We start from the raw sequence: 19,443 nt of genomic DNA on the forward strand, positions 1-19,443 counted from the left end.
AACAGTAATGTTAGCCCAATTTATTTATAATGTGAAAGATAATGTTACGCCGAGTAAATTGATACCCAACATGACACGCTTCAGAATTGCGTCTGCTCGTGGAATGGCGACAAACTTTTACCCTTTAAAATCTCCATAGGCGACGTTTAAAAACTTCTACAGGTTGCATGTTTTGAGTTACAGAGGAGGTCTAGGGCTAGAATTATTGGTCTCGCTCTACCAATCGCAGCGATACCTCACATGTGTGGTTTGAATACCGTTTACATATGTGGGCGCTACTCACGTATGCGTTCGCTTCTGCGCGCGAGCTTGGCGGGATGGGGCGCGTTTTCTAGCTCCTAACTTTTTTAGCTGGCTCCTAGATTCCAAGCAAATTTGTCAAGCCCTGCATTAAAACATGCCCTTTGCTCACATACGTGGCTGATATATAAAAAAATGTATATTGTGCTTGTCTTGTTCAATGCCTCTACTTTGTACACCCAATTTCCATTCTCAGTTATTGCAGTGTGGCAATAAAACTGCACAGGTACATCATATTAACTGTAAAGGATGAGTAGCAAATAGCTTAATTTATGTACTTCATTGATATTCCAGAACAAGTGTCTTCTTTGTATTGTCTGTTATTGGCTTGACCCTGCTGTGGATGTTTTTAGTTACTAAATAGTGCTTCAATTGCAGTCAGACAGTGCTATGCTGACCTGCCTAGATGAGTTGGATAGTAGGATAGCTTAGTTTGCAACACAGTACAACAGATATCTGTCATGGTGAACTTCACATACATCATGCTGTGTAAGAAATAAAGAAACTGCTGTTAAATATTGAAGTGGATGTAAACCCTCCATACACCCAGTGAAGTGAACAGCCTCAGATGATACACAGAGATTAACCAAATCTCCCTACATAGGTTTTATATGTATATCTGCTGTCTTCACATTTATATACTCTTTAGAAAGTTGAGATCATGTTAGGAGATTTTCTCTTCCTGGTTAACTGCTTGCCGACCAGCCGCCGTATAGCAGGTCGGCTCTGCTGGGCGAGATCACGTAGCTATACGTCATCTCGCCGAATAGCCAATAGGGGGCGTGCGCGCGCCGCCGGAGGCACGCACGCGCTCCCCTCCCCCCTGACTCCCACGCGCGTGCCCGGCAGGTTCGATTGCCGTCGGGCACCCGCGATCGCTCGTTACAGAGCGAGGACCGGGAGCTGTGTGTGTAAACTCCCGGTCCTGTCAGGGGAGAAATGCCATAAAACTTTGCCCAACGCTACAACTTTTGCGCAAACCAATCAATAAACGCTTATTGTGATTTTTTTTTACAAAAAATATGTCGAAGAATACGTATCGGCCTAAACTGAGGAAAAACATTTTTTTTTATATATATATATATTTTTGGGGATATTTATTACAGCAAAAAGTAAAAAATATTCATTTTTTTTTCAAAATGGTCGCTCTATTTTTGTTTATCGTGCAAAAAATAAAAACTGCAGAGGTGATCAAATACCACCAAAAGAAAGCTCTATTTGTGGGAAAAAAAGGACGCCAATTTTGTTTGGAAGCCACGTCGCACGACCGCGCAATTGTCAGTGAAATCGATGCAGTGCCGAATCGCAAAAAGGGGCCCGGTCATTGAGCAGCAATATGGCCCGGGGCTGAAGTGGTTAACACAGAGTGTGATTACTGGGCATACAGCCAAGATAGCTAAAATTGCTGATTGGAGGAAAGGCACATACCCCCTCTCATCATAGGCAGAGACTCTCAGAGCTGTTTTGTAATAGGAGCTGCTCTCTGCTACTCTATTTTAGCAACCTCCTCTGACAAAAGATTCAGGCTGCTTTTGTCTAAAAAGTCAGAATTTGTCAGGAGTTCTCAGGCTGATAACAGAGGGACCGTTCAGAAGAGAGCTATAAGACTTAGCTCATTGAAAAGAGATAACAAAATACTGCAGATATATGTGCCCAGCTCAAATTTCATGAATCGGGTTTACATCCACTTTAACCACTTCCCGCTCGGTCCATAGGGGATTTACGTCCGGGAAGTGGTTCTGAAATCCTGACTGGACGTCCATGGACATCCTGCAGGATTTCATGCCGCGCGCGCCCGATCGGTGATGCGGGGTGTCGGTCTGACACCCTGCATCTCCGATCTCGGTAAAGAGCCTCCGGCGGAGACTCTTTACCACGTGATCAGCCATGTCCAATCACGGCTGATCACGATGTAAACAGGAAGAGCCGTTGATGGCTCTTCCTCATTCGCGTCTTACAGACGCGAGTAGAGGAGAGCCGATCGGCGGATCTCCTGACAGGGGGGTTCGCGCTGATTGTTTATCAGCGCAGCCCCCCCTCGGATCGCCACAATGGACCACCAGGAAAGCCCACACTGGACCACCAGGGAAGGGCAAAATAAAATAAAAAGGGGGCAAAAAAAAAGTCAGTGGAAAAAAAAAAAAGCAGTAAAAAATAAAAAAGATGCCAATCAGTGCCCACAAATGGGCACTGACTGGCAACATGGATAAATCAGTGCTGCACCACAGTGTCCATCAGTGCCACCCCACAGTGTCCATCAGTGCCACCCCACAGTGTCCATCAGTGCCACCCCACAGTGTCCATCAGTGCTACCCCACAGTGCCCATCCATGCCCAGTGCCCACCTATCAGTGCCCATCTGTGCCACCCATAAGTATCCATCAGTGCCACCCATAAGTTCTGCCCATGAGTGCCCATCTGTGCCGCTTATGAGTGCCCAGTGCCGCCCATGAGTGCCCATCAGTGCCGCCTATGAGTGCCCATCAGTGCCGCCTATGAGTGCCCATCAGTGCCGCCTATGTGTGCCCATCAGTGCTGCCTATGAGTGCCCATCAGTGCCGCATACCAGCGCCGCCAATCAGTGCCACCTCATCTGTGCCCATCAGTACTACCTCATCGATGTCCATCAGTGCCATCTCATCGGTGCCCATCAGTGCCGCCATATCAGTGCCCGTAATTGAAAGAGAAAAATTACTTATTTATAAAAAAAATACAGAAAAAAATAAAAACATATTTTTCAGTCTTTTTTTAGTTGTTGCGCAAAAAAAAATTGCAGAGGTGATCAAATACCACCAAAAGAAAGCTCTATTTGTGGGGAAAAAAGGGCGCCAATTTTGTTTGGGTACAGAGTAGCATGACCGCGCAATTGCCATTCAAAGTGCGACAGTGCTGAAAGCTGAAAATTGACTTGGGCGGGAAGGTGCGTAAGTGCCTGGTATGGAAGTGGTTAAGCTCTTGAATTCATTTTTCATTTATAGCCAACTGATGTCTTATTTTTTTTCAATTCAGGAACATTATGTAGCTATTTTTATTTAACATATGCAAATGTGTATTTTCGTAAATGTATATAAGATCGATTTAACACATGTGGTTCTCCTTGTTTATCGACTGCACTTAGTAAAACAAATGATCAGTGACCATGCAAGCTTATTTTACTAGTGGGTGCAGCTTGTTTGCTTTTATTATCTGTCTTGGATAGTATTAATTTGGCCTGTATGGTGACATTACTTACTTACAGTACTTGGATTTGTACATAGTTCTATTAATGTAAACTACAACAGAACTCTTAGTTTTCTGTGTTGTGACAGTTTGTTTTAAAATTACTCGGTCATGCAACATTGTGCCCATATAAATGTGTGTGTATATATATATATATATATATATATATATATATATATATATATATATGTATACATACACACTATATTACCAAGTATTGGGACACCCGTCTTTACACGCACATCCCAGTCTTAGTCTGTAGGGTTCAATATTGAGTTGGCCCGCCCTTTGCAGCAGTAACTGCGTCAACTCTTCTGTCCAAAAGGTTTAGGAGTGTGTCTATGGGAATGTTTGACAATTCCTCCAGAAGTGCATTTGTGAGGTCAGACACTGATATGAATGAGAAAGCCTGGCTTGCAGTCCCTGCTCTAATTCATCCCAAAGGTGCCAAAGGTGCCAGTAAAGTTTCACCACCCCAAACTCGCTCATCCAGCTCTTTATCGACCTTGCTTTGTAAACTGGTCCAAATCATTTGGTGGAGGGGGATTATAGTGTGGGATTGGGCTTGGCCCCTTAGTTCCAGTGAAGGGAACTCTTAAGGCATCAGCATACAAAGACATTTTGAAAATTTTCATGCTCCCAACTTTGTGGAAACAGTTTGGGGATGACCCCTTCATGTTCCAACATGACTGCTCACCAGTGCACAAAGCAAGGTAGATATAGACGTGGATGAGCATGTTTGGAGTGGAAGAACATGACTGGCATACACAGAGTCCTGACCTTAACCTGATAGAATACCTTTGGGATGAATTAGAGCGGAGACTGGCCTTCTCATCTACATCAGTGCCTGACCTCACAATGCGCTTCTGGAAGAATGGTCAAACATTCCCATAGACACACTCCTAAACTATGTGGACAGCCTTCCCAGAAGAGTTGGAGCTGTTATAGATGCAAAGGGTGGGCCAATTCAATATTGAACCCTTCAGACTAAGACTGGGATGCCATTAAAGTTCATGTGCATGTAAAGTCATTATAATACTTTTGGTAATATAGTGTATATTTTAGGCTGAAATAACTTTCTGTTTGCGGCATTTATTAACCATAGTGTTTATTTACTTTATAAATGAAAAAAAGATATTTAAAAAAAAAATATTCTTCCATGTCTACAAAGAAAATGCCACAAAATGTTCCCTTTTTGGCAAAGTAGATACCACAGGGTTATATTTTGCCACAGTTTTTTGAAAATAAAATAACATGATGATATTGATGTGTTTAAAACATGGATCTTGGTAACGGTGCACTAGATACCGTGAAACATTAAGGGCGCATTCACGCCTGTGAATGTGCCCAACACTGATTACATGTGAAAACCCCAGTGGGGGTTTGTGGCAATTAGCTGTGGGAGGCAGCCCCATTGAAAGCAAGTATACAGTTCACATACTAAAAAATTATACCACAGTCAACTAAAACCCTTCACCATGAATCTGCTGCTGCCAATTCCTTCATTCGTTCCCCCTTAATTTATAAATTCCTCTCATTTCTCTGTTCTGAAAGAAAGAAGGGATAGGGAGTGCTCAAATGTAAACACTAGAGTGTTTACAATTGTAATTGTTATTGGTCATCATGGTTTGTGAAGGGTACATTTTATAGTAGCTTACCTTCAATCGGGCGTTATCCCCCAAAGAAGGTCTGCTCCTTCATCAGATTGCATTCCTTTTCATGGTTGAATAATGGCTAGTGCCATTCAAGCCACTTCTAGTGAACCCAGGCATGCAAAGAAGGCTCAGGCCCCGTACTCACGACCAAACATGTCTGCTGAAACTGGTCCGCAGACCAGTTTCAGCAGACATGTTTGGCCGTGTGTTGGCCCGAGCGGACCATTTTGGGACGGATCGGACAGGTTTCCAGCGGACAACTGTTTCCCGGACTTGTTTTAAAACAGTCCGCTGGAAACCTGTCCGCCCGGACATGTACGGTCGTCTGTACAGACCTACCGTACATGTCCTGCCGCCCGCATCCCTCGCATGCGTCGAATGACTTCGACGCATGCGTGGAAGCATTTTTAAGGCGGCCCGCCCACGTCGCCGCGTCATTGTCGCGGCGACACCGCGTCATCGACGCGGCGACACCGCGGACACGCCCCGCGTAATGTTTACGCGCGGGCTTCTGTTCGATGGTGTGTATAGCCATCGAACAGAAGTCCCCGGGCAGTCCCCGGCCAGACATGTCCGATGGAAACGGTCTGCAGACCGTTTTCATCGGACATGTCCTGCCGTGAGTACAAGGCCATACAATAAAAAAAAGTTTAACCGCTTCATCCCCGGACCATTTTGTTGGTCAAAGACCATTCCACTTTTTGCGATTCGGCACTGCGTCGCTTTAACTGACAATTGCGCGGCCGTGCGACGTGGCTCCCAAACAAATTTGACGTCTTTTTTTTCACACAAATAGAGCTTTCCTTTGGTGGTATTTTATCACCTTTGTGATTTTTATTTTTGTGCTATAAACAAAAATAGAGCAACAATTTTGAAAAAATTCAATATTTTTTACTTTTTGCTATAATAAATATCCCCCAAATATATATATATATATATATATATATATATATATATATATATATATATATATATATATATATATATATATATATATATATATATATATATATATATAAAAAAAGCCACAGTTTAGGCCGATACATATTCTTCTACATATTTAAAAAAAAAAAATCGCAATAAGTGTTTATTGATTGGTTTGCGCAAAAGTTATAGCTTCTACAAAATAGGGGACTGTTTTATGGCATTTTTATTAATATTTTTTTTTTACTGGTTATGGCGGCGATCAGCGATTTTTGTCATGACTGCGACATTATGGCGGACACAGCGGACACTTTTGACACCATTTTTACAGTGAACAGTGCTATAAAGATGCACTGATTACTGTAAAAATTACACTGGCAGTGAAGGGGTTAACCACTAGGTGGCACTGCAGGGGTTAAGTGTTCCCTAGGGAGTGATTCTTAGGGGGCGTGGCTACACGTGACATGTCACTGATGACCGTTCCTGATCAGAACAGAAAGGGACGTACCTGTACACCGATCTGCCTGCCCGTACCATTCTGTCAATGTACATAGTCGTGCGGTGGTCGGCAAGTGGTTAAATGTTTTCCCTTTTTATGAGGGTATTTATTTTTTATCATGAAACCAATATCATGCAATCTGTATTGAACACAAAATGTTCCAAAGAATAAGTAAAAAAACATAAAGAAACCATTAAAAAACCTGGATTCAGAATTTCCTAAAAACATAATTTTGCCCTCCCTATTGACTCATATAGTCTAAAAAATGTTCATGCTTATTGCTATGCTTTGCTACATTCTGCTTTGGAATATTTACTACCTACTCAGATCGGTTGTTCTACATGAAAGAGTTTTGTTTGCATTATAATTTGGATCTGCCACATAAACATAGGAACTTTTTGGCTTGACCTCTGCCTTGGTTGCATTGATACTTCTGGTTATGATGTAAACCGAATAAAGTGGACTTGAACTAAAATATTTTCTGTGCTATAGGAACCATCTGGAAATCATAATTGTGTCTAAGAAATACCCTAAATATATATCTTTTGACCTTCCCTATGAAAAATTGCAGTGCACTTCATCGCATGTGAGTGTGCCTAGGACTTTCTGTTCTACGTCTTCTAGCTGTATTTCTTTGTGAGAGGCCCTGCTGCTCCTAAGGCCCCTTTCACATGTGCGGACCGTATGTCCGCTTTTTCATCCATCCGTTTGCGGATGAAAAAGGGACATACATTGGTCCCTATGTGATTGCGGGTGTCAGCGGATAAACATCCGCTGACACCCGTAATCACCCGCCTCCGCAAAGATCCGATTTTGCGGACGGAAGAAAACCCTATTTTTTCTTCCGTCTGTGGATCGGATGAACATGGGGAGAACAATGGGGAGAGAGGAGAAAAGACAGGGCGGTCCCTGCACAGTGTGCGGGGACCGCCCTGTCAGCCGCCGGCTCAGCGGGGATATACGGAGCGATCCCCGCTGAGCTTACGGACACACGGAGGCGGATCATTACTGATCCGCCCCATGTGAAAGGGCCCTAACTGCTATTTTTCAGATGTTCGGAGTGAAATTCAAAGATATCACTACTGTACTACTTGCTGGAAAGGAATCTACTTAAAGCGGAGTTCCGGCCACAATTTCACTTTTTAAATATAAATACCCCTGTAATACACAAGCTTAATGTATTCTAGTAAAGTTAGTCTGTAAACTAAGGTCTGTTTTGTTAGGTTGCTACAGCATTTAGACACTTTATAAAATAGAAATTGACTGGGGCCATCTTAAGTGTGGGCATCATGAAGCCAGACTGTATGACTTCCTGGATTTCAGCCTTGCAGATCTCGTACATGCTCAGTGCTGCACAAGCAGTGTCAGATCAGGTTTCAGCACCTGTGCTGTCCAAGTCACATGATTCTTTGAGACTGGGGAGTGCACAGACTCTTGGAAAGTTACACCCACTACATTCCCAGGAGTCTGTGCGGTGTAGGTTAGGAAGCATTAAGCACCTAGGTGCAGGAAGTGGGAAGATTAACTATTCTGCCTAGCAACAACACTTTGAAGGCATCTAAAAAAAAAGATTTTTTTCGTAAAGGACTAATGACATTTTTTTAAAACTACTGATGTAATGTTATATTTATGGGTGGAACTCCACTTTAAAGCGTAACTGCAGTGCATTTTGGTATTTCTTATTTAATACATTTTTAATAGCAAAGCAAACTCACTCATCGTTCCATGTCTCCATGCTCTATTTTGCTGGGAAATCACTTTGCAAAATTTGTCTATGTTGAGTAAGGGCAGATTCACTTGCCCTTAGTTTAGGCATGTAGGCATGCTTTGCTGTTAAACCCCTCCTAATGTATAACATCATTCACCTAGGCCTGGAAACCAGGAAGTAACTGAAGTTCAAAATAAGTAAATATGATATATCTTCTGCGCTATTTATTAATCCTAGCAGCGTAAGGATTAAACATAGTCAATGTTGATTTAGAGAGTAAAGTTCCACTTTAAGGACCTGCATTACAAGTATCTGTTTTTATCCCTTCTGTGGATCTCCTCTCCTGCTGCTTCTTGAATATTCCTCAAACTGTTATTAGAGCTCCTGCCATCTAGGACAGCTGTGAAATGAGCAAGCAAAACTTCGCTTCTCTACCAAAATGGTCATCTGAGGCATAGAGGCATAGTGCAGAACAAGAAATGTTAAATTAAGAAATGTTAAAAGATTAGCTGCAGAGAGCTTACAGGCAATGCTTGTGACTTGTCTTTTGCCCTTTGCTTGTTGTTTTTGCCAAGGCTAAATTTAGGCCTTTAACCACTTCAATACCAGGCAATTTTGCACCTTCCTGCCCAAGCCAATTTTCAGCTTTCAGCGCTGTCACTTTTTAAATGACAATTGCGTGGTCATGCTATTCTGTACCCAAACTAAATTTTTATAATTTTGTTTCCTCAAATAGAGCTTTCTTTTGGTGGTATTTGATCAAATCTGTGGTTTTTAATTTTCGCTAAAGTAAAAAAAGACTTTAAAATGTTGAAAAAAAATGTTTTTTCTTTATTTCTGTTATAATATTTTGTAAATAAGTACGCTTTCAAAGTCATAGGCTTTATACCGAGTTCGGTGTAGCGGTATGTCAGACTGACGCGCCGTACCACTGATCGCCGTGTTGTGCGCGCCGGCAGTTATCTTGCTGGATGACATATGACGCCCAGTCAGGATAACAGAACCACCGCCCGGCCGTCATTCTACTATAAGCTCGGGCAGGAAGTGGTTAAGAAACTGCTAAATATTAATGTAAACTTTTCCTAAGGGAAGTAAAGTGGCTGCCTTTGTTAGCCTTCTCAAAATGGTGGTTTCCTGGCTCTTATGCAGACCACATGCAAACATGCATTTCAGGAAAATCAAACTATGATCAGAAATCAATTCCTCTAGGTCATTTACATAATGGAAATAGCAAACAGCCCATAACTCATGCAAAAAAAAAAACAAGTTACAATTGTTGGGTTAAAAGAAAATTGGCAACAGTGTTCCAACTTGTCACCATGCACAAACAAGTAGTAACAAGGGGGAGGCCGACAATGCATTACACTCTTTATCAACCCTCTTCCCTTTATCAAGCCTGCTTCTTTTGTCACCAGTTGGACCCCACAGAGGTACTGCTGACAGACTGCTGACAGACCAATATCACCAGAAATCTCCAAATGCTTGGAGTGTGCCCTATCTGATGTGTTTCATCTCAACCACACTATTGGCCACAGTATGCACGGTGATAATGACAGGCTCCCTTGAGCCTAATCGGCATGGTGACAAGCTAGAACACTGAGGCCCAGATTCTCAAAGGGCTTACGACGGCACAACGCCATTTGCGCCGTCGTAAGTCCTAATCTGGGCCGTCGTATCTATGCGACTGATTCTTAGAATCAGTTACAGTACGCATAGATATCCCTTAGATCTGACAGGCGTAAGGCTCTTACGCTGTCAGATCTTAAATGCAATTTTTTTCCCCGCCGCTAGGTGTCGCCTCGTCGTTTTCCCCGTCGTCTATGCAAATTAGCTATTTACGCGAGATTCCCGAACGTACGCGCGGACGACGCAGTGAATTTACGACGTTTCCGTAATCGTAAACTTGCCCCTGCTATATGAGGGGTAAGTTTACGAAGGTCCGTCGTATGCCATGTTAAGTATGGCGTTGGGTCAGTGTCAGCTTTTTCCGTCGTTTACGTCGTTTTCCTAAGTCGTCCGCGAATACGACTTTACGTCAATGACGCTCATGTCAGCGTCATTGACGTTTTCCGTCGTGAGCTGGAGCATGCGCACTGGGCTATTTTTCCGCCCGGCGCATGCGCAGTTCGATCGGCGCGGGGGCGCGCTTAATTTAAATACAAGCCGCCCCCTTTGAATTCCGCGGCCTTACGCCAGGCCATTTACACTACGCCGCCGCAAATCACGGAGCAAGTGCTTGGAGAATACGGCACTTGCTCCAGTAATTTGCGGCGGCGTAGTGTAAATGGCTTACGCTACGCCGCCGCGGATTCTACGAGAATCTGGCCCTGAGTGTTGACACATTACTTTAAACCCAATGCATGCAACTTGATTTTATTAGATGAGATCCATGTACTTTTCTTGGTTTGCTATTTTGTAGTTCTGTGTAGACCCTCTATTTCTTTGGAGCAGCATAATCTCATGTACCTTGAACCCATGGGCTGCTTTCCCCCCTCATAAGTGCTGTGGACTGTAATTCTTGCTTGTAGTAGCTACTGCTTATACTAGTACTGTACACTTTAGTTCTACCATTTGTTTTATTGATCAATAAAGCCTCCCCTAAAACCTCCTAACAGTTTTTCAAGCTCTATCTTGTCTTTTGTCTAGGATGGGGCAGTCGCTAGGACCAGTATCCCCTAGAAGTACAGGAGTGAGCACAATACTTCTGCTGAGCCCTACAAATGCACAGTGTGTTACTCCACCGGTCACAGCTAATGATCTCATCTGTGAGTATCAATGCTCATGTGCAGAGCTCAGTAGAAGGATGTTGCTTGCTCCTGTAAGGCTAAGGGGCTGTAAGGTACCTGTAGTAAGTAATGTCCGAAGTGGAGCTTGTGTGCTGAGGATTCAGGCGAAAACTTAGTCAGGCAGGTCAGGTCAGCAACGTATCAGGCAAAGCGGTACACGATCAAAATCTATGGGGGTGGTCAGGCAGGCAGGGGTCATATACAGTATGAGCTGGCGTTGAAGTATAAAATTAGCAGGCTAGAGAGTAGTCGGGAATTCAGGCAGAAGTTCACACATGGCAATGAGGCCTCGTACACACAACCGGACAGATCACACAAGGGGACAGATCCGATCGTGTGTACAGGCTAGCGGACAGATTTCCAGCAGACAAATGTTTCTTAGCATGCTAAGAAACATGTCCGCTGGAAAGCTGTCCGGCGGACATGTCCCCTGGTTAGTACACCTAACCAGCGGACAGATATCTCCCGCATGCGTCGAATGGATTCGACGCATGCGTGGAAGTATTTTACTTCCTGGTTTGGGGATGTGGCTGCGTCAACGTCACCGCCACGTCACCGCGCTGTCTGTCCGCGGGGATTTCGGTTTGATGGTGTGTACAGCCATCAGACCGAAATCTCCGAGCGGACATGTCTGATGAAAATGGTCCGCGGACCGTTTTCATCGGACATGTTCGATGGTCTGTACGAGGCCTCAGAGTCACAAAGCTTATCACAACACCCAGGGAACTATTCCAACAAATGGGCACTGAGAGAGACAGGAAGTGCTGCTATTTATGGGCTGCTTTGATTGTAGATTGTCCACAGCTGGCAGCAGGTGGGGCTAGTGAGTCCAAGGTAATGCTTCAAACTGGGAGGACATTGCCATAACTCCAAATCTCCTCAGTGGCACAAGTAAAACTGCAGGTGTGGGACCAGGAAGATCCCAGTTTGAATACACCCCAGGTACATGACAGGGGCATCTGCCCTAGTGGCTTCTCTGTCCTAGAAAAAAGACAGGGCAGAGTTTGAAAAAACTTTTAATGCATATAGGTATGGAAAAAGCATTAAAGCATATTTGTTAAAGCTGATTGCTTTCGAATTATGCAATGGCATTTAGGTACTGCATACTGTAGGTTATTATTTGATAAAGGTGAACTAACAATTTAATGTGGGCATGTTCACTTTAATACTGTATTAATGTAAAGAATTAGAGAAAAGGCCCTCAAGCAGAAAAGGTAGTTATTAATACACCCTGTAATATAAAGTTCCATTAGTGCCTTGCTTTCTGCTTCACCAAAGTCCCATTGCATTATGATTGAGTGATAAGTGTTAGACAAACCGTTTTCCTTGTCATTGGCTACATTTTTGAAATAGGTTGCATTAATGAACCTGAAGAAGTCAAACAATACGATTACTTTTGACTTGTAGTTTTGCTAATGAAATTAATGCAAGTTAAATTGAAGGTGTCAGCCAGATTGATGGACAGTTCTATAAATCACGTATTAATAGATTGAAAGTTAAACCATTTTAAGTGTTTTTATCCAGTGAGTAGATTTATAATTTGTTTAGATATGAAAGGTCCCTATTAGGATTTGAAGATATCATGCCCTGTGCCCCCAGTTTATATGTGGGCAAATTAATATATATCAATGTAGAGAAGAGGGAAACTTAAAGTGGTTGAAAGTGTAAAATTATTAGAAAAAAAAAACAGTTTATACTTGCCTGCTCTGTGAAATTCCATTGCACAGAGTACCCATGAATCTCCTCTTCACGGGTCCCCCCTGCATTCCTGGCTCCTTCCCTCCATTTAGTGCCCCCATAGAAAGCCTCTTCCTATGGGGGCATTCATGCAGGCTTGCCCCTGAGCCTCGCTGCCTGCGATTGACACAGACAGTGGGACTTGGCCTTTGCCCCCCCCCCGCTCCCTTTATTACTGGCTTTGATTGAGTTTAAAGCAGCAGGAGCCATTGGCTCCCTTAGCAAAGCCAGTAAGACCAAGAAGTGAGGGGAGAGAAGACCTGTAGACAGGCACAGCACTGGAGCGAATGAGGGCTCAGGTAAGTAAAAGGGCGAGGGGTGATACTAATGTCTAAACATTTTTTACCTTAAAGTGATTCTTAACCCCCAAAAAAATGATCCTGTTCCATTAAAGCAGATTAAACAGCACAGTGCTTGTGCTGTTTAATCTGACCCCCTCTAAACTGTAAAACAAAACATCCCTGAACGTGCCACTTCCTGTATCCCCTCTCTGTACTGACTATTAAAATCAGGGCTCCTGAGCCCTAACCACCATGGTCAGAGTGCGTCCCTCCGTCATACAGAGCTGTTTTCTCTGCTCTCCTCTCACCCCCTCATTCCTGCCTGTCAGCTCTCCCTCTGTGTGTGTCTCTCTCTCTCTCTGCTTCCACCCTCCGCTATTAAAAATAAAAAAAACTACAATAGTCACTGCCAGCCCCTCTATTAGGGCCAGATTCACGTAGAATGGCTTTAAACAGCGGCGGCATAACGTATCTCATTTATGTTACGCCGCCGCAAGTTTTACGGGCAAGTGCTTGATTCACAAAGCACTTGCCTGTAAAGTTGCGGCGGCGTAGCGTAAATCCTCCGGCGCAAGCCCGCCTAATTCAAATGATCCGTGTAGGGGGCGTTGATTAATTAAATTAGGCGCGTTACCCGCGACGAACGTACTGCGTATGCGCCGTCCCTAAAATTTCCCGACGTCCATTGCACTAAATGACGTCGCAAGGATGTCATTGGTTTCGACGCTAATGTAAATGGCGTCCAGCGCCATTCACGGACGAGTTACGCAAACAACGTAAATTTTCAAATTTGGATGCGGGAACGATGGCCATACTTAACATTGACTGCGCCTCATAGACCCAGAGGGAACTTTACGTGTCGCAAATCTTACGTAAACGTCATAAAATCACTGCGTTGGTCGGTCGTACATTCTGGAATTCGCGTATTATGCTAATTTGCATACTTGATCGGGAAAACGACGGAGGCGACACCTGGCGGCGAAAAAAAAATTGCATTCAAGATCCAACAACGTAAGAGCCTTACGCCTGTCGGATATTATGGTTATCTATGCGTAACTGATTCTAAGAATCAGGCGCATAGATACGACGGCCCAGATTAGGACTTACGATGGCGTACATGGCGTTGCGCCGTCATAAGCCCTTTCAGAATCTGGGCCTTAGAGCCTGGAATACCACACTATGTAAGTAATTTATAAAAACAAGATTTGTATATACCTATTTATAGCTACAGTATCTTGAGGCCAGTCCCGTGACTGGTGGCCGTTTTACAGCTCCGAGACAGACCATGTGATCTCCCCGGCTGTTGTCAGATGGAGATCTTGGCCACTCCCGCAGAAGCCATCCATCGGAGCTGTAAAGTGGCCGCGAGTCCTGTGACTGGCCTGAAGATAGCTCTAAATAGGTATTCACAATGCTAGTTTTTTTAGAAATGACTAACACAGTGTGGTATGCCTGGCTCTAATAGAGGGGCTGGCAGTGGCCAAGAATTTAGACTTTAATGCAAGGAAAAAAAAGTTTAGCCTAGGTGACAGACAGGATACAGACACACAGAGAATGAATTGTGAAGTTTTTTCCGCTGATGTTTTGCTTTTCCTGGTTCCACCCTCTCCTCCATAAACTAGCTAATCAACGTTTTAAATTAAACCATTCTGTTTCCATTATGTATCTTATTCTATAATCAGTGATGTCATCACTGGGCCCCTAACCTTCTCTGAGCAGGTGCTCAGCCCAGCCAAGAGCCCTCAAGCAGTACGCTGTTTTTTTGCGGAGAGTAAAGCAAATATCAGAATGCCATGATGGGGGAATGTCAGTCTGGAGGAATGGAAGTTCCTAAGCCGAATGCATTTGCATAACCATCATTAAGATTGCCCATATGTGATGTTGAGTCTCTGTGATTGAAAGAAAGTGAATGAAAGGGGTATACCAGGTGCAGTTAAACTGAGGGAGAGGCATATCAGATGATGCTGGATGTCCTCCAGTCAGAATAGGAAGTGGGCTGAATCTGACTCATTGCAGTTTCTAATGCACACTGTGAAACTCTTATGCCTTGTACACACGATCGGGTTTCTCTGCGATCAAAAGACGGGAAAACCGAGAACCGGCTCGGTCAGTTTTACCCGTGTACACACGGCCAGTTTTCCCGACAGGAAAACTGGCTAAAAGCTTTGGTCGGGAAAACCGGCCATGTGTATGCTCCAGAGCAGTGTTTCTCCATAGGAAAACTGTGGGGGAAAAAACACTACGGTTCAAGGCGAGAAAAAAGAGAGCAAGTTCTAATTTTTTCCCCCGCAGTTTTCCCGACAGAAAAACTGCTGGGGAGCATACACATGGCAGGTTTTCTCGACCAAAATAAAACATGACAGTTTTCTCGTCTGGAAAACCGGTCGTGTGTACAAGGCATTACAGTGTGAACTGAAATCAGGGTAAGCAATTTCAGTACAGCAGAGGGGACTTTACAACTGTGCAAGACTGAAGGTGATGCCGGAGTTCAGCTTGAAAAAAATCTTAATGGCAACGTCAAGACAAAACAAGACATGAATATACAGTGATGGGAGCAGCAAAAGTGAGAAAGTAAGAATGGAGGAAACAGAAAAGCAAAACAGGGCATCTAAAAAGGGAGAAATGCACCAAAAAATATGTGCCCTAGTAACTAAATATTTTTCTGAGGAGCAGATATACTTAATCCCTGGTAGTAAAGTTTCCTAGGTGAAGTGACTACACCAGAATTATTGTATAGTCAGGGAGGGGTGCTCTGCAATCAGAGGCTGTTTTTCTTTGACATTCACAAAGGTAATTTTTGGATGTAGAAATTTATTTTGATACATATTTCATTGGTAGAACTAATAAAAGAAAAAAAATATCTTTCATCGATTACTATTGATGAGCAATTTGAAAACAAACTGCAGTAAATCTTTAGCCTTGCAGTAAATGTCTAGCGCCGCACACCCAATCTTTCTTTGGTTAAACGCATAACAAAATCTTCAATGCTTTGCTTACATTAATCAATTTCCTGCATGATTTGAGAACATTTTCTTGGACTGTTTATCTGGATCGATATGTGAAGGACATTGTGAATTTTATTATGGAGACATTCATTTAGAAATTGCTTGCTATGAGAACATTGTTTTTTTAAGAGCATTCCTTCTGAATCACAGTAGGCTAAACCATTACATATATAATTGTTTAGCGTAAAATGTAATTTTCCCCAATGCTCGGTGCTCTAAAAATGTGAATAAATATCATATATAAGCCTGTTGGTGTTTATCGGTGCCCTGATACATGCATTACCTTATCTTTTGCAGGTTAGAGGCCCCCCAGCAGCAGGGGCATTCAAAGAACGACCTGCAAAGCCCACGACTTTTCGCAAGTTTTATGAGCGAGGAGACTTTCCAATCGCCCTTGAGCAGGATGCGAAAGGAAACAAAATAGCCTGGAAGGTAAGTGAGAGCACAGCTGTGACTGCCAGCTGTGCTTATTGAAGTGACATCTTCTATTGCCAAACAAAGTTAGCTTATAAGTAAATAAACCTAAGTAATTCATTGGCAAATGAAAGTGTATGGTGGAAGCTGTTCATAAGCAGGCCCCCCCGGTGTCAGCCAGCCACCTTGGCTAACGATTAAATTATCTTCCATAAGAAAAGAAGATGACAGAGCCTCTTTGCCTCTGAGAATTATCTCATGCATCAATTCATCTTTATTTTTATGAGGACCTGGCAACCCTGGCTGTTTCAGGCAGTCCATCAAGTGATTGCACATTGCTAGCAGTAGCCATTTATCTCCCCCAAATTTCACCTTCCTGCAGGACACTTCCAAATGGAAGCTTTAATTACCTAAATGGATAGGTCAAAATTGGCTGCTCCCTAGGAAATGCAGAGCAGAATATAAACGAAGGCATATTCTCATTCAGAGACGGTGCTTTTAGTCTGCAGCATATGTCAAGCAACGTAATCGCTGTCATACATGCCTCTGTTAGAGGCTGACCTCCACTGCTGAAATCATTACAGCGCCGACATTTCTCTGACAAAAGGTTAATTGGCTTCAAAATAAATGTATTGCCTAATGACTCCATTCCAATACGGCTGGATTTCTGTCTCCGAATGGCCCACTGATGTTATTTGTAAAAACTTGCCAATCTTTTTAACTCACTAGGGCAAGCTTTTAAATTTAATTTGAAAAACGGAATCTTTTTTTCCTGCTCCAGCCATTTAATTACGTGTGTTCTCAGAAGCTTTTCTTTCTCTTTTCTTTCGCTTAGTCAAAAACATAAATTTCTGAGAGCCCAAATAAGTGAGAAATCATTATTTGAGCAGAGTACATTGAAGCAATCCTGAATCAAATAAGCATATTAAACTGAAATGCTTGTTACACAGTCTGTGCTGAGGATTTAAAAAAAAAGACCCTATTTTAATTCAGTCACCTGCTGAGTGCGAAGACAAGCAAGGTCGTATATTTGTGTTTGGTATCTTCAGTGATCAAACTGAACTGTTGAATGCAAATGACAGACAACTAATATTACATATATTTCTATTACTCTGTGGCCTGTTCTCCTGTAAGGGGAAAAAAGAGCATCTATTACAAATGCAGCTGTTCTCATAAATTGCATTTAATAAGATATCTCATATTTTATTGTAAAATGCAGTAGGCAGTGTAGCACATTCTATTTCCATAAATCAGTATTTAATTTAATTTTTCATTTGCATTATACTTGGTAAACTTAGCTGGAGAGAAATTATTTTAAACACAAAAGACCACAAATACCACTTTCCTAAAATATGATATATGTTTTGATCCAAAGCAAGTGTGCTTGGCAAGCAAAGGCAGTCCACTCTGCACCCAACAACACATTTTCATTGGCATTTTTGCTCCTTCTTGAGGCTGGGTTCCCACTGGTGCAATGCTATGCCCCGTACACAAGATTGGAATTCCCGATGGAAAAAGTCAGATGGACTTTTTCCATCTGAAATTCAGACCGTGTGTATGCCCCATCAGATTTTTTCCATCAGAAATTCTGAGGAATTCAGTCAGAGTTTAGATAGAGAATATGTTCTCTTTTACTCGATGGAATTCCGATGTGATTTTGGCCAGACAAAAGTCAGACCGTGTATACGGGACTTTAGACATCAAGTGTGATGCGCACCGCACTGTAATTTCTGTGTGATGCAAATTCAGCCGTACAGATTGTATAGCTGAATTTGGTCCGCACTGGATTCGGATCGCATGGTTGTTCACACCCCTGTGATCTGATTCCTGCACCATTTGACAGTTCACACTGCAATATGCAAACCAATCTGGGGGTGTCATTAACTTTCTATTGACACCCACAGCGGTTTGCATAGGGTAGTGGGAACTGTCTACGAGTCCTATGCGATGCGGGAACTGGCGCTGGAATCACTCTGGTTCTTGCATCGTGGTAGTGTGAGCCAGTACCTATTAAACAAGCCGGAAGTGTGTCCAGGTCCTGCTATACAAATGAATCGTATCCTCCTACATAAATTGTATGGCCCGGATTCACAAAGCACTTGCGCCGACGTATCTCGAGATACGCCGCGTAAGTGCAAATATGCGCCGTCGTATCTGTGCGCCGTGCCCACAAAACTAAGACAATAGTCTTCATCCGACTGACGTAACTTGCCTATGCCGGCGTAGAGTGGGCGCATATTTACGCTGGATGTATTTGGAGCTCCCATTAATTTTCTATTCACATATGCAAATTAGGGAGATACGCTGATTCACAAACGTACGTTCATCCGACGCAGTGCGCGTAAAGTCATACGTCCGGCGTAAAGTTATGCCCCATAAAGGAGGTGTAACTCAGCAGCATCCATGCAAAGGGCTGCACCAGGGAACACAAGCCGACGTATTTTACGTAGGACGTGAATATGACTAGGCGTAGGTTACGTTCACGCCGTAGGCAGTGATCCGACGTATCTTAGGCAGTTGTTCCGACGTGATTGTGAGCATGCGCACTGAGATGTGCCCACGGGACGGCGCATGCGCAGTTTGAGATACGTATCTGTCTGGCGCTCGGCCCATCATTTGCATGGGGTCACGCCTCATTAGCATGGCTCACGCCCACTTCCACTTACGCCGACTTACGCCTTGGAAACCCAGCGCAGATTTGGAAGCACTGGCTTTGTGAATTCAGTGCTTGCCTCTCTGCGATGCGTCGGCGTAGCGTAAAGGAGATACGCTACGGCGGCATAAATATGCGCCAGTGTCTGTGAATTCGGGCCTATATGTTTATTTGCAGTGTTCTCTAAAGCCGTTTTTTTTTTTTTTTTTTTTTTTATCCAAATTTCTTTTTATTAACATAAAAGACTACAAATAACAAAACAG

At 43.2% G+C, this 19,443-nt stretch overlaps 1 protein-coding gene across 1 annotated transcript in view; it reads left to right on the forward strand.

Moving 5' to 3' along the window:
* PACRG (parkin coregulated) overlaps positions 1-19,443 on the forward strand; it is an 800,865-nt gene that overhangs the window by 182,610 nt on the left and 598,812 nt on the right. The window contains exon 2 of the mRNA XM_040350615.1: positions 16,411-16,545. Coding sequence (XP_040206549.1) covers positions 16,411-16,545 — 135 coding nt within the window. The remainder of the gene's footprint in view (positions 1-16,410; positions 16,546-19,443) is intronic.

Source organism: Rana temporaria, chromosome 4, assembly GCF_905171775.1.
Source record: "Rana temporaria chromosome 4, aRanTem1.1, whole genome shotgun sequence".
Lineage (NCBI taxonomy): Eukaryota > Metazoa > Chordata > Amphibia > Anura > Ranidae > Rana > Rana temporaria.